At 43.5% G+C, this 13275-nt stretch overlaps 1 protein-coding gene across 3 annotated transcripts in view; it reads right to left on the bottom strand.

Annotated features, from left to right (window-relative positions):
• Positions 1-13275, bottom strand: part of FBXL19 (F-box and leucine rich repeat protein 19) — a 388122-nt gene that overhangs the window by 123701 nt on the left and 251146 nt on the right. For all 3 annotated transcript variants that reach the window (XM_069244160.1, XM_069244159.1, XM_069244161.1), the window contains one exon: positions 5231-5392. In XM_069244160.1, the coding sequence (XP_069100261.1) occupies positions 5231-5392 (162 nt within the window). The remainder of the gene's footprint in view (positions 1-5230; positions 5393-13275) is intronic.

The following is a 13275-nucleotide window of genomic DNA, read 5'->3' as shown; positions in this document are numbered from 1 at the left end:
CCTGGGTGCAATGGAAGGGGTGGGGGATGGGACAGAACCAGCCTTCTCTACTCTTCTCAGGCAGCAGGTTCTGCCCTCTTATGATATTTCACAGGTTGAGGAGTATTCTGAAGTTGGTGCCTAGAGTAGCCACATTTATGCCTGGCACACACTAATGGATGGGAAGGAACCCTGGCGATGCCACAACTAGTGGGGCAACGGTTACTGGGGCTAATCCCTTAGGTCTTTGGCCACACTAAACGTGGACTCCAAGGGCTGAAGTCATGTGAGGGGAGTTTACCACAGTAATCCTAGTGCAGTCTTGCATCTAAAAACAAAAACACAGCAGTCTCCATACCCATAACAACCAAAACGAAGTATGGTAGAACAAATCGGAGTCCTTAGCAACCAGACTTGCTACATGTAGGAAGCTTGCCTGGTATGTGGCAGGGCTCGAAAACTACTCGACCACTCGCTATGGCAAGTTTTATTTTGAGGTCGAGCTATTTTTAGATCCTGCTTGCCCCTTCTGGTGAGTGGACAAAGAACAGGTGTCCTGTTCAGTCACAAACTGAATTAGCAATTAACATGCCTTTAAATCTTATTCTTCTCACATTTGCTCTATGTGCAGAGACAGTGTTCTAATGTCAGTTTGTCTTCTTGCACTGCAAATACTTTTCCTTGTGACTGCAGAGTTCCAGGATTTTGTAAGGTGAACTGTCTGACCTATGGGAAATTGAAGGCTGTTGGTATCAGGTTTTTCCTAACACACAACATTTATATAACCAAGTTAACTTTACAAACATTTCAAAATATATTTCAGTAGCAGTTAAAGAGCATTTTTTGTATTTCTGCGTGATGAAAACAATATTTTAATAGGATAAAAAAGCCAGAACACTTTACTTGGTGATGTGCAAATGATAAATGTTTTCTGAAACCCAAGTTTCATAGATGATTGTTAATACACTATATAGTTTTATCAGTAAAGCTGCAAGTTAGTGGGAAGATTTTTGGACATTTCCTGGAAATATACGGTCTGTAAATACCAGTGCGACATTCACATCTGCTTTAGTAATATATTTATTAAAAGTGAGCGTTTAAACAAACTGTGAAACACTCCAGCCCTGACGGCAAAGCTATTAGTAAACTAAGAGGCATGTCATGCATGGATTGTGTGTACCCTGTATGTGGGCTAGATTTGTTAAACATGGAGCTAACGTTTAGTGTATTTAATCTAACAAAAGAGGATTTCTTTAAAGCAGAAATGCTTAGCTCGCCTATTTGAAGGTGCATTCATATGTGAGAATGAAGAAAAGGGAGACTGTAAAACACAATATTTGCCTAGGATCACACAATTTGAGACCCCTTTCCGGGTCAAGTACATTATAGTTAGGTGGAGTAGATTATTCAAGCTACTCGACTTGCAGGTCGCATACCATTTTTATGATTTTGAGGCCTGTTTGGTGAGCACCTATGATGTTATCTTATACTAGGTCCAGGTATCCCCTTTTAGTGAGGTGTAGACAGTGTCTAGGGAGCCAGGGTTCTCTAGCTGTAGCTGTGGATGGGCAGGCAAGACTTATCTAGGAGGCATGCAAAGCTTATGCAATACCACTGTAGTCACACACCACGTACACACATGAAAGAACCACACAGTGTTACAAAAACAAAGGAACTTTATTATGGTAACACAAATACTAAAATACTGTATAGGCAATACTCCACTAACAGGTAAACACACTATTACATACACATTAGAAGTCAGGAACTGGCATAGAGAGCAAAAGAAAACAGAGAAATAACAGTAAATAATGGAGGTCCTCGAGGGAGGCCAAACCATATACTAAGTAAGTGGAATGCGAAAGTCAGCCCCCCCCCACCCAAGGAAGTGGAATCTGTAGAGGAAAGCTAGAAGAACTAGGATCCCCAAAAGGTAAGTACCAGGGTTCCCCCCAGCAACCAGGAGAGAAGAGGTAAGTACCTGGGTTTTCCCCTAACCCATAGGTAAAATTTGTAAAAGGACCGTATAAGACCCAAGCAAGACTGGAAGAAACATAAGATGGATCCTGACAGAAGAGGACCTTCAAATGAAGAGGACTAAGTCCAGTTCGAGTCGGAGTATCCGGCTGGGGCAGGAGCAACTACTCACCCTTTTGGAAAGGCAGGACCAGGTTGACGGTAAAGACAGAGTCTGCTGTGCAGCACAGGAGCAGGAGAAGAGTTCCAGGAGTGATGCAGTCAATGTCCCACGTCAGAAGAAGAGTTGCAGTCAATCAGCGGTGTGAAAAAACCACCAACAAGCCTTGGCAAAGGCAAGAGTCGCAGATGAAGATTTACAGCGCTGCCGGAGACCAGGAAAGTGCAGGGGGACTTTCCCCACAGAGGGGATTCCCAGGTGACCCTAAGCAGTGAAGAGTCAGAAGCTGAGGATGAAGTCCCCACAGACAACTCACAGGCAGCAGGCACATGAGTTGCAGTGAGGCCCACTCAGTACAGCTGAAGAGGAGTCCCACGTCACTGGAGCAGCAAGCAGGAGACTGCTCTTTGCAGGGAAGAATGCTGGAAGCCAGGGCTACACAGAATCTGAAAATCCCTTGGAAGAAGAGCCAACAAGCCTTGGTAGCTGCAAGAGTCACAGTGCACAGGGGTACTGACCTGCAGGGTAAGGCAAGGGATTACAGTTCCTGGAGGGTCCAGTTGCAGTCCCGGTGGTCAGAAGTTGAAGTAAACGATGCATAGGAGTCCTGCTGGAATCTTGTGCACCGAATCGGAGGACCCACCCAAGAGAGAGACCCGAAATCGCCCAGTACGGGGGTTTCGTCCCATAGCTGTGTGAACACCAATCAGGAGGGAGGGGTGGGTGGGGCTTATTGGGGCTGGGGGTGACGTCACTTGCCTGAGCTGGCCACTCAGTTGTTTCTAGGGGCCTCTGCCCACCTTGGATTCAAGATGGCAGAATCAAATGGCCACCTGGATGAGCTCTGGGCACCACCCCTGGGATGGTGATAGACAGGGGAGTGGTCACTCCCCTTTCCATTGTCCACTTTCATGCCAGAGCAGAGACAGCAGGTCCCTGGACTGTAGCAAACCGGTTTATGCAGGAGGGCACCAAATATGCCCTTCAAAGCATACCAGTGGCTTGGGGAGGCTACCCCTTCCCAAGCCATGCAACACCTATTGTCAAAGGGAGAGGGTGTTGCCTCCCACTCCCAAAGGAAATCCTTTGTTTTGCCTTCCTGGGCTTGAGCTGGTCAAGCAGCAGGAGAGCAGAAACCTGTTTGTAGGATGGCAGCAGCGTGGGCTGCCCGGGAAAACCCTGCAAATTGGTAGGAGCAAAGCTGAGGGTCCTCTAGGGAGCCCACAGAGTGCATGGAATCATACAAACAATACAGGCAACAGTATTGGGGTATGATTCAGACATGTTTGATACCTGTGCCCAGTACATGGGTAAAATGGCTTCCCCGCACTTACGAAGTCCAGGAAAATTGAGCTGGAGTTCATAGAGGCACCTATGCTCATGCAGGGGTGCTCTCACAGGTACCAGAGCCCTGCCCTCTGGGCTAGGAGGGTCTGCCATAGGGGCGACTTACCGTGACCAGTAGTGAAAGGGTGCATGCACCTTTTATCACAGGCTGCAATGGCAGGCCTGCAGACATATTTGGCATGGGCACCCATGGGTGGCATAATACATGCTGCAGCCCATGGGGAACCACAGGTACACCAATGCCCTGGGTACCTAGGTAACATATACTAGAGACTTACATGGGGGACCCAGTATGCCGAATGTGGGGTTTACTAAGTCCGGGGAAACCAAATTTAGAGGGAAAGAGCACAGTCACTGGGGTCCTGGTTTACAGGAGACCAGCAAACACAGTCAAAACACACTGACAGTAGGCAAAAAGTGAGGGTACCCATGCCAAAAAGAGGGTACTTTCCTACAATACACAAGAACTGTTCTGGCTGCTGGCCTTCACCCTTTGAAGAGCACCTCAAATGTTACATGGAAATACAGAAGTCCTGTCAAACAGGCCGTGACTTTGTAATGCTAAAAAACAGTCCACTGTGGATGGGGACCGAACATGTGAGGAAGAGAGGGGGACAAAAGAATGGCCCTGCCCAAGTGTCAGCCAACATTTCCCTGTAACAAGTGTCCCTCAAATGTGATATGAAAAACCCCAGCAGGCCTGTCAAGTTGGATATTATATTCAAGCAGGACCTGACACTTTAAAGCCAAAGAGTATCTTCCCAGCCTCCCCTGCAGATTTTGCCGGCTTTAGACAAGTCATCTCTGCCAACTGAGGTCAGCCTATTGTTTGGTCATAGGAGCACATTCTTATCTCGTCTACCCCTATTTAAATGGTAATTAATAGATGGCCTAAGTGGGAGAACAAAGTTCAGATTTAGTGTCTAGGGACTTCAGGCAGTGAAAAGCAACTTTATAAAAGTTACTTTTCTGTACTATGTAGAACAAAATCCTACTTCAGCATTGAATTTTTAGTAAGTATTAAAAACAGTTGTTTAATTATTTTTCTACCTAGTCCCATTTCCAAGCTGCAGTATTAGTATTTAATATTGTATCCCAGTGACTTGCAATGAAACTGCCAGCCTTAATACAGTGAAAATAGCTTTGAGGTATTAGTCACTGAAAGAGCACATTTAACATTTACATGTTCTTCTTTCAAACACCATGCACTCTGCCTTGTGGTCAATTAGGCCTATGTAGGGGTAACAAATATTTAAAGGGAAGCTTGAGGCCTATTAAAAAGGGGTTATTTTGACATGTGAAATTTGCAGTTAAAACCTGTGCAGCAATTTATTGATAGAAGGCCTCCAGTCATGTTTTCATTGTCATTGCAGTGGATGGCACAATGGGTGCTGCAGTCCACTTGTGACATTTAAATTACCAGCTGCAAGCACCCTTAGTACCATATAGGGCTTAAAGATAAGTTAAATATGCCAATCAGGAGTATACAAAGTTTAACAAGCTGAAATGAGGAGCACAAGCACTTTACCACTGGTTAGAAGGCATAAAGTACACAGGGTTCCATAGACAGCAAAAATAAGGTTCAGCAAAAGAATCCAGGGTGACCCTGCAGAAAGGGCAAATTTCCAACAGTTCTATTATTATCTGGTTTTATGCAACATTTCTTTCAAGTTAATATTCACATGGTTTTCAAAAGCTACAATTAGCAAATGTAAAAAAAAAAAAACAAAAAAAAATTAAACAAAATAAAATCAGCCCCCTACTGACCTGCTTTGGTGTCAGAAGCGGGAGAAAGCAGTTCCCTAAGGTGGGAATCTTTCACGTCTTCCAGCCACCGAAGGTCCAGCAGTCGCATGCAGGGAAAGCTGGCAGTGCAGAGGGCGGAGGCAGCAACCCAGGAACAACCCGACAGGACAAGTTCCTTTAAACCTGCAGAGCGAAAGGGAAGATTCAGAAAAATAGTCAGAAAGACAACACAGGAGGTCTTCAACAAGAAGTGCATTTCATCATGTAGAATGACAGCGGTTTTCTCTTATTAGTTACAAGCTTTACTGCTCCCCAAAAGATATTCTTGCCATGTATTACTACATGTTAATCTCTCCTCCATGGTGGAGGACCACAGAACCCCTGAGAAAACTGTGGGAGGTTCCCTATATGGCAAAAATAGAGAGACAAAAGCCACTAATATTGACGTTAGTGCATGCTAATCAATACAGGCATGCCTTTAATGAGATGAAAAGTAAATCACAGCTTAGGCCTAACGCCCAAGTCAGGAAGTAAAAAAAAAAAAAAGTAGGGGGAAACAGACCTGGAGCAAATGCAGTGCTCAAAAATCAATAACAGTAACCGGGTTATGAAGGTGAAATCCATGTAGGAGTCGAGAATCTTAAAATTGATTTGCCTAAATTCAACTGCAGCCATTCCTGAAGGTTAGGACTGTTGTTAAATGTAAGCAGTGCTGAAGTCACTAGCTAGCAAAAAACAACTTCAAGTAAATGAGTCAAAAAATGACATCGACCGTTGAACTAATGAACAATTGCCATTCCAGCAGCAGGTGGATAAGACTATTCGAAGAAAATAGCCAATTTCTTCAAAATGTTCTTCCACTGAACACACATTCTTTCTACTTACAAGTTGACTTTGAAGGGCGTAGAAGAGACACCCTCATGAGGGAACGGGAAAGAAATAGACTAGTCAGACAGAAGAACCAACAGAGATTGATCTGAGAGTCCGATGACATCTTCCATGGTTCAGTCTAATCTCAGAAAAGGAAGTTACATACCTGTAGTCCTAGTTCTGCAGTGTAGATATTTTCGTTGAAATAATAAACATTGAATAGCGCAGACCCCGGAACACCTTCTTTAATATATACTTGCACTACAGGAAAATGAGATTAAAGAATGTTCATGACTGAAATAATTTTCCATACGTTTTCAGTGCAGACTGTCAGCCATGTATTTTCCTTCTGAATGTCATGGCAGAATGATTAAACAAGCACTGGCAAAGCCCTTTGGAAGATTTTTTTTTTCTAGTTTTCTGTATTTTACTTCATTATTTTCTTTGAGATTTACATTTTGGCGGACGGGATATCCGTCACGGTTGTGACGGAGTAACCCACCCTCCAAAATCTAAATCAGGCCCCAAGTGTTTACTGTTTATGTTAATCCAATAATACTGAATGTGTTGTTTATTTGATCTATGTTTGTGTGGGGTGATGTTACATGTGTTAGTGTGGAGTAATGTAGAGTGGTGTAGATTATATGTGGGTGTATATATATATATTTTTTTTTTTACTTGCTAGTGTTGTGGATATGTGCTCCCTATTAGCAAAAGGAGGGGATACCACATTACTGTGTATGAAAAGCTGGAAGGGATGGGACAGTGTCTGTGGCACTGCAAGCCCTGCTTCAGGTGCAGCTAACTGCCACTGGCATATTAGCCTGTTATAATTATTGCAGAAAAGCTAAAGACACATAAAGGTAATGTGATTGCACAAGGTTTGTACGTGGTTACCCTACACAAGCCCAAAGAAAGACCCATGGAAATAAACACCAGCAGTAGGTATGAAATTACGTCATCCAATATGTAAAACATCTGCCACCCAAGTGTAGAAACAGGATATGTGGCGCCCTTCAGCTAAAGTGGGAGATGCCACATTACTGCAACTGAGAGGCTTCAAGGGTTGCGAGAGTGTTGTCACAGACTATGCCTCACAAACACTTCAAAAACATGATCCCATATGGTGAGCACATTTTGTCTTAACAGCAAACCAAAAAAGGTTTATCAAACCAACAAAAGCGCACATTTGAAAGAATTGTGTTTTAGGAATCTTTTCTTTTTACTATTAACCCCTTCTGTGCCGAGGACATAATGGTTACGTCCTGCGGCACAGTGCTGTTGTGCCCAGGACGTAACCATTACGTCCTGGGTACCCAGCCCAGAGGGAGCGCTAGCGCTCCCTCTGAGGGGTTCCCCCCCACCCCCCAAAGTCAGGGATGGAAGGGGAAGCCCTTCCCCTTCCACCTCCGACTCCACCGCCACCACCCCTGTGACGTCAGCGCACGCTGTTTGTCAAAGGGCCTCCTCCCATCGCGCTGGAAGCTCAGCTTCCAGCGCGATGATCGGAAGAGAAATGCTTTGCATTTCTCTTCCGATCACGGGGAGGAGGCAGAGAGGCTTCAAAGGGAAGGAAATGTATTTCCTTCCCTTTGAAGTCTCTCTCTGCGTTTTGGCAGCCGGAACGCCCACTAGACACCAGGGATGTCTTTTTTTATCATTGAAACTGACATAAGGGAGCGACCCCTTGGGCAAGGGTCGCTTCCGGGGGGGGCATTTTATTTTTAAGGCCTTTCTGCCCCCCCCCGGGGGCAGAAACCTCTAGGCACCAGGGATTAAAAAAAAAAATTGTTGTTTAGTTTTTTTTTTTGAGGTGGGGAGCGACCCCTTAGGCAAGGGTCGCTCCCCTAGGGGGCAAATTAAATTTAGGCCATTTCTGCCTATGGGGGCAGAAACCACTAGACACCAGGGAGTTTTTTTTGTTAGTTTGTTTTTCACGTAAGGGGAGCGACCCCTTAGGCAAGGGTCGTTCCCCTGGGGGGCAAATTTATTTTAGGGCATTTCTGCCCCCCATGGGGGCAGATCAGCCTATTTTTATTAGGCCGATCTGCCCCCACGGGGGGCAAAAACCACTAGGCACCAGGGATTTTTGTTGTTGTTGTGTTTTACAGATGGGGAGCGTCCCCTTAGGCAAGGGTTGCTCCCCCCTGGAGGGGCAAATTGTATTTAGGCTATTTGTGCCTGCTTTGGGGGAAGATCGGCCGATTTTAGGTATTATTGGTATTAGGCCGATCTGCCCCCAGGGGGGGGGCAGAAACCTCTAGGCGCCAGGGCAAATTTTTTTGTTGTGTTTTTTTTGTTTGTTTGTTTGTTTTTTTAGAGATGGGGTGCGACCCATTAGGCAAGGGTCGCTCCCCTGAGGGGCAAATTGTATTTAGACCATTTCTGCCCCCCTTGGGGGCAGATTGGCCGAATGTAGGTCAATCTGCCCCCAAGGGGGGCAGAAACCACTAGGCACCAGGGATCTTTTTTTTGCGCCGTCACGCAAGGGGAGCGACCTTGTAGGCAAGGGTCGCTCCCCGGGGCGGGCGGGCAAATTTATTTCAGGCCATTTCTGCTCCCCCCCTGGGGGCAGATCGGCCTATTGGTATTAGGCTGATCTGCCCCCAGGGGGGGCAGAAACCTCTAGGCGCCAGGGCAAATTGTTTTTTTGTTGTTTTTTTTTTTTAGAGATTGGGAGCGACCCATTAGGCAAGGGTCGCTACCCTGAGGGGCAAATTGTATTGAGACCATTTCTGCCCCCCTTGGGGGCTGATTGGCCGATTTTAGGTCAATCTGCCCCCAAGGGGGCAGAAACCACTAGGCACCGGGGATTTCTTTTTTGGCACAAATGTCACGCAGGGGGAGAGACCCCATAGGCAAGGGCCACGTGGGGGGGCGGGGGGGGGGGGGGGGGGGGGAGAGAGAACAAATTTATTTTAGGCCATTTCTGCCCCCCCGCCTCCCCGGGTCCGCTGAGCTAGAGGCCAAAATCTACAGGTAGGCACTGTTTTATATGAAAAAATGTGATGTGTCCACGTTGTGTTTTGGGCCATTTCCTGTCGCGGGCGCTAGGCCAACCCACACAAGTGAGGTACCATTTTTATCGGGAGACTTGGGGAAACGCTGGGTGGAAGGAAATTTGTGGCTCCTCTCAGATTCCAGAACTTTCTGTCACGGAAATGAGAGGAATAAGTGTTTTGGGTTTTTTTGCCAAATTTTGAGGTTTGCAAAGGATTCTGGGTAACAGAACCTGGTCAGAGCCCTACAAGTCACCCCATCTTGGATTCCCCTAGGTGTCTAGTTTTCAAAACTCTGCAGGTTTGCTAGGTTCAAATGCGTGCTGATGTCATCAGACGTCACTGAGGAGGTCGGGGGGAAGGGTGGTGGAAGGGCTTCCCCTTCCATCCCTGCCTTGGGGGGGTGGGAAGGAAGCGCTACTTCTGAGCTCAGTGCCGAGGACGTAATGGTTATGTCCTCTGCACATGAGCACTGGTGCCTTTGGACGTAACCATTACGTCCACGGCACAGAAGGGGTTAATGGATGCATCACGACAGTCTCAAACTAAACAGTAGAAATAACAAATTAGTACAATTAGACAGGGCCAAGAAGATGTAGACATCACCTTAGTAGCACCACAAAATAGAACCCTTTTACTCCCCTGAAAAAAAAACAAAAAAAAACAGCCAAACTTTTTTGCAAACGCTCATTTTGAGAAACTAGTAGATATTTTATTTAGTCTATCAAATTCTTCATATGCTGTCCAATCAAAAACTTTACAGAAATTACCCTGCACTTTGCAAGACAATTACACAAGCTTTAATACCCCCACAATTAGACACAACCATGCACTAGAACAAACCTAAATAAGGACTTATTATCCCTTCTACAGATTGTACCGAATTATACAGTAGCTGGTCTAAAATTGGCCACCTAGTACTTCTCCAAAACTATTTCTGAAAAACCTCCACTGGCTACTAAAAAAAGTTTAAGTTCAGAAGCAAACAGAGTTAACACCGACTATCTTCGTTACTAGCCCCTATAACAAACCAGCCTACTACTCAGACAGAGTCCTTCACTGTTGCACCTTGTCAAAGCAGGGCTGTCTCCATCCTATAGCATTTACATTAATGTGAAGTAAAATAAACCTAAAAAAAGCATGCTACCACACACTGGTTAACTTAAATAACTAAAATATCCTGCTTCATCCCTCTACACCAAATGTAATTACAATAGGAAACCCTGTCATAACATTTAATTTCCTTACATACTATCCCAAACATAGTGACCAACAGCCATCACAATCATTAAAATCCGTGAAAAGCATTTCATCTCCTGGGAGTATTTATGGGATTTCAATAAATCCTACATAAATTTCCCAAAACTTAGGGAGATTTGAAAAAAACAGAACCACGACTAAGCTGTTTGTACCCTGATAGACCGCAAAGTGAACTGCAGACCACACACACGTCACCTGATAAGGAACCATACTATATAAAGCCACTGGATTATTATTTTGTTGTCCTTCACCACTCCTTATCACTAATCAAATGTGTGCATTTATAATCTAAAAATGGGGACATCTAAGCGTGACTGCCATGTGTATTTATAAATTAATAATGCCATTTTAAGCGTTTTTTTCTTTTTTAGTGAAGCCAAAAAAAAGAATATACAGAAGAAAAAAAAACAACGAGGCAAGCGAATGCCGTGTGTTTTTAGAAACTTAAAATGCCTACACCTGAGTGCAAATGCCATTTGTATTAAGGCATTCTAAAAACAGTAGTTAAGGCAATTGTATGCGTTTGTGTTTATAAACAAAATGACAACACCTGCGCACAAATGCTGCGTGTGTTTACGAACTAAAAGTGTCATCACCTGATCACTTTTTCAAGGGATTCTGGAAAGACCAGCCGAGGCAAGAGAACCCTGTTTGTGTTTATCAACTTTAAATGTACTACACCGGAGTATAAATGCTGTGTGTATTTAGAAAATAAACATGCCGTTGTTTGATAGCATTTTTTTTTTTTAGGCATTCTGAAAACACGAGCCAAGGCACGCGAATGCTGGGTGTGTTTCTAATTTATTATCTGAACAGGAATGCTGTTGATATTTACAAACTAAAAACGTCATCATCTAAGCAGGTTTTCTTTTTGTAAAAGTTAAAAAAAATAAAAATAAAAAATAACTGAACACATGAGCTGGAGCAATCAAATGCTGTGTGTATTTATAAAGTAACAATGCCAAAATCTGAGCGCGAATGCTGTGTGTGTTTAGAAACTAAAAATGACATTATATGATCATGTTTTTTGTAGACAAAAAAAAAACATACAGAAAGCACAAACTGAGGCAAGGGAATGCAGTGTGGGTTTATAAACTTAAATTACAACATCTGATCGCAAATGCAGTGTGTTTAGAAACAAAAACATACTGATCACGTTTCTTGAAGCATTCTAAAAAGACAAGTGAATGCCATGTGTGTTTATAAACTTGAAATGACAATATCGGAATGTGTTTAGAAACAAAAAAAAAAAAAAATGCAGTCATCTGATCGCTTTTTTTTGTTTGTAATTATTATTATTATTTTTTTTTTTTTATAGGAAAGAAACAAAAGAACACTTTGAAAACACGAGCCAAGGAGGAAATCAAATGGCATGTGTTTCTGAACTAAAAATGGCAATATCTGTGCACAGCTGCAGCGTGTGTTTCGAAACTGCGATTACCATCATCTGTGCACCCTTGTTTGGGCAAAGCCAAAAAAAGAAAATTCTCAAAACACAAGCTGAGGGAATATAGAAAAAAAAGTGTGCCACAAATAAACGCTGATAAGGAGATGACAACACATAATAGGGTCTAGCTCCTTGGGAGGGAACAAAACTACAAGGCGGGAGAAATAAAACAGATTCACCAAAGAAAATCACAAATTTATGAAGGGGACTAAACAGAACAAATGAAAAGCGAGGAGCGTGCTCAAAGCCCAGAGTAGATACAGCATGTCTTGAAGAGACAGTATATGTGCTGCCTATGCGAGACCTTAAAAAACTTCAACATATCCTTTGAAATCTCAAAACTGTGTCATGGAAACAGGCTGCCTATGTACAAACAAGCATGAAGAGAAAATGCAACCTGATAGGCTATCACTGATAGAAACTTAAGAAGGCTTACCTTTAAGAACCTCAGAAGCACCCTATCCCACAATGCACTGCAGTGGCTGTTTGTATGCGAGTGTGAGTTTTTTTTTGTTTTAAATAAAGTTCACAACACATATGCTCTGACAGCCGTGGAGGAGCGATGGTTGTTTATGACTTCAATGAGGATATCTACGATGCAGAACTAGGACTACAGGTATGGTAACTTTTCCATCTACATCATTGGATCTTCACTGATAGTCATAGATGCTGAACAGAGTAACAAGTTAAAGAAAAGAACCTCTCCTGTGGTTGCCAGGTATGTGTATATGGTACACTTTTTACATATACTAACAGCAATAAACACACTGTCCTGAACCAGAAAACCTCAAGCCAAAAAACATGGAATTACTTAAACAGATTCCTTAATGTTTCATGCCTCAACTTAGCTTCAGCCTGAGTGTCTATGTCTAGACAATAATGTTGCGTAAAAGTGGATACAGACCTCCAAGAGGCTGCCTCAAAGATATCTTAAATTGGGACTTTTGTAACCCAAGCTGTAGATGCTGCCTTCCCACTTGTACAGTGAGCTTTGGGTTTACCTGGCAAACGTTTATTAGCACTTTGGTAGCACAAAGAAACACACAAAAATATCAGTCTTGATATAGATTGTTTCAAAGTCACCAAGCCTTGTTGCAAAGAACAAGAACTCTTAACATCAAGAGAATGCAGACTTCTCTCACTTGCTGTTGTAGGTTTAGGGAACATGGAGGGAGTGCGATAAATTGTTATGAAAATCTTAAATCACTTTAGGTAAAAAGGAAGGGTGTGTGTATGCAGAATGCCTCTATTATGATGGAAAATTGTGAAAGGTTCTGAAAAGAAAGCCTGTAACTCACCAACTCTAAGTGCAGACGTAAGGGCTATCAAAAAGGCATTTTTCCATGACAAATGTTGCAAAGTTGAATTATGTATGGGTTCGAATGGTGGCCCCATGAGCTTTGATCATGCCAAGTTAACTTCCCAAAGAGGAGATGGTCTCCTGACTGGAGGAAAACTTTAAGTTCTTCTAAAAATCCTTTACTACAGGA

This window comes from Pleurodeles waltl, chromosome 7, assembly GCF_031143425.1.
Source record: "Pleurodeles waltl isolate 20211129_DDA chromosome 7, aPleWal1.hap1.20221129, whole genome shotgun sequence".
NCBI lineage: Eukaryota > Metazoa > Chordata > Amphibia > Caudata > Salamandridae > Pleurodeles > Pleurodeles waltl.
The sequence above is the reverse complement of the archived record's forward strand: the minus strand, read 5'-3'. Positions and strand labels throughout refer to the sequence as shown.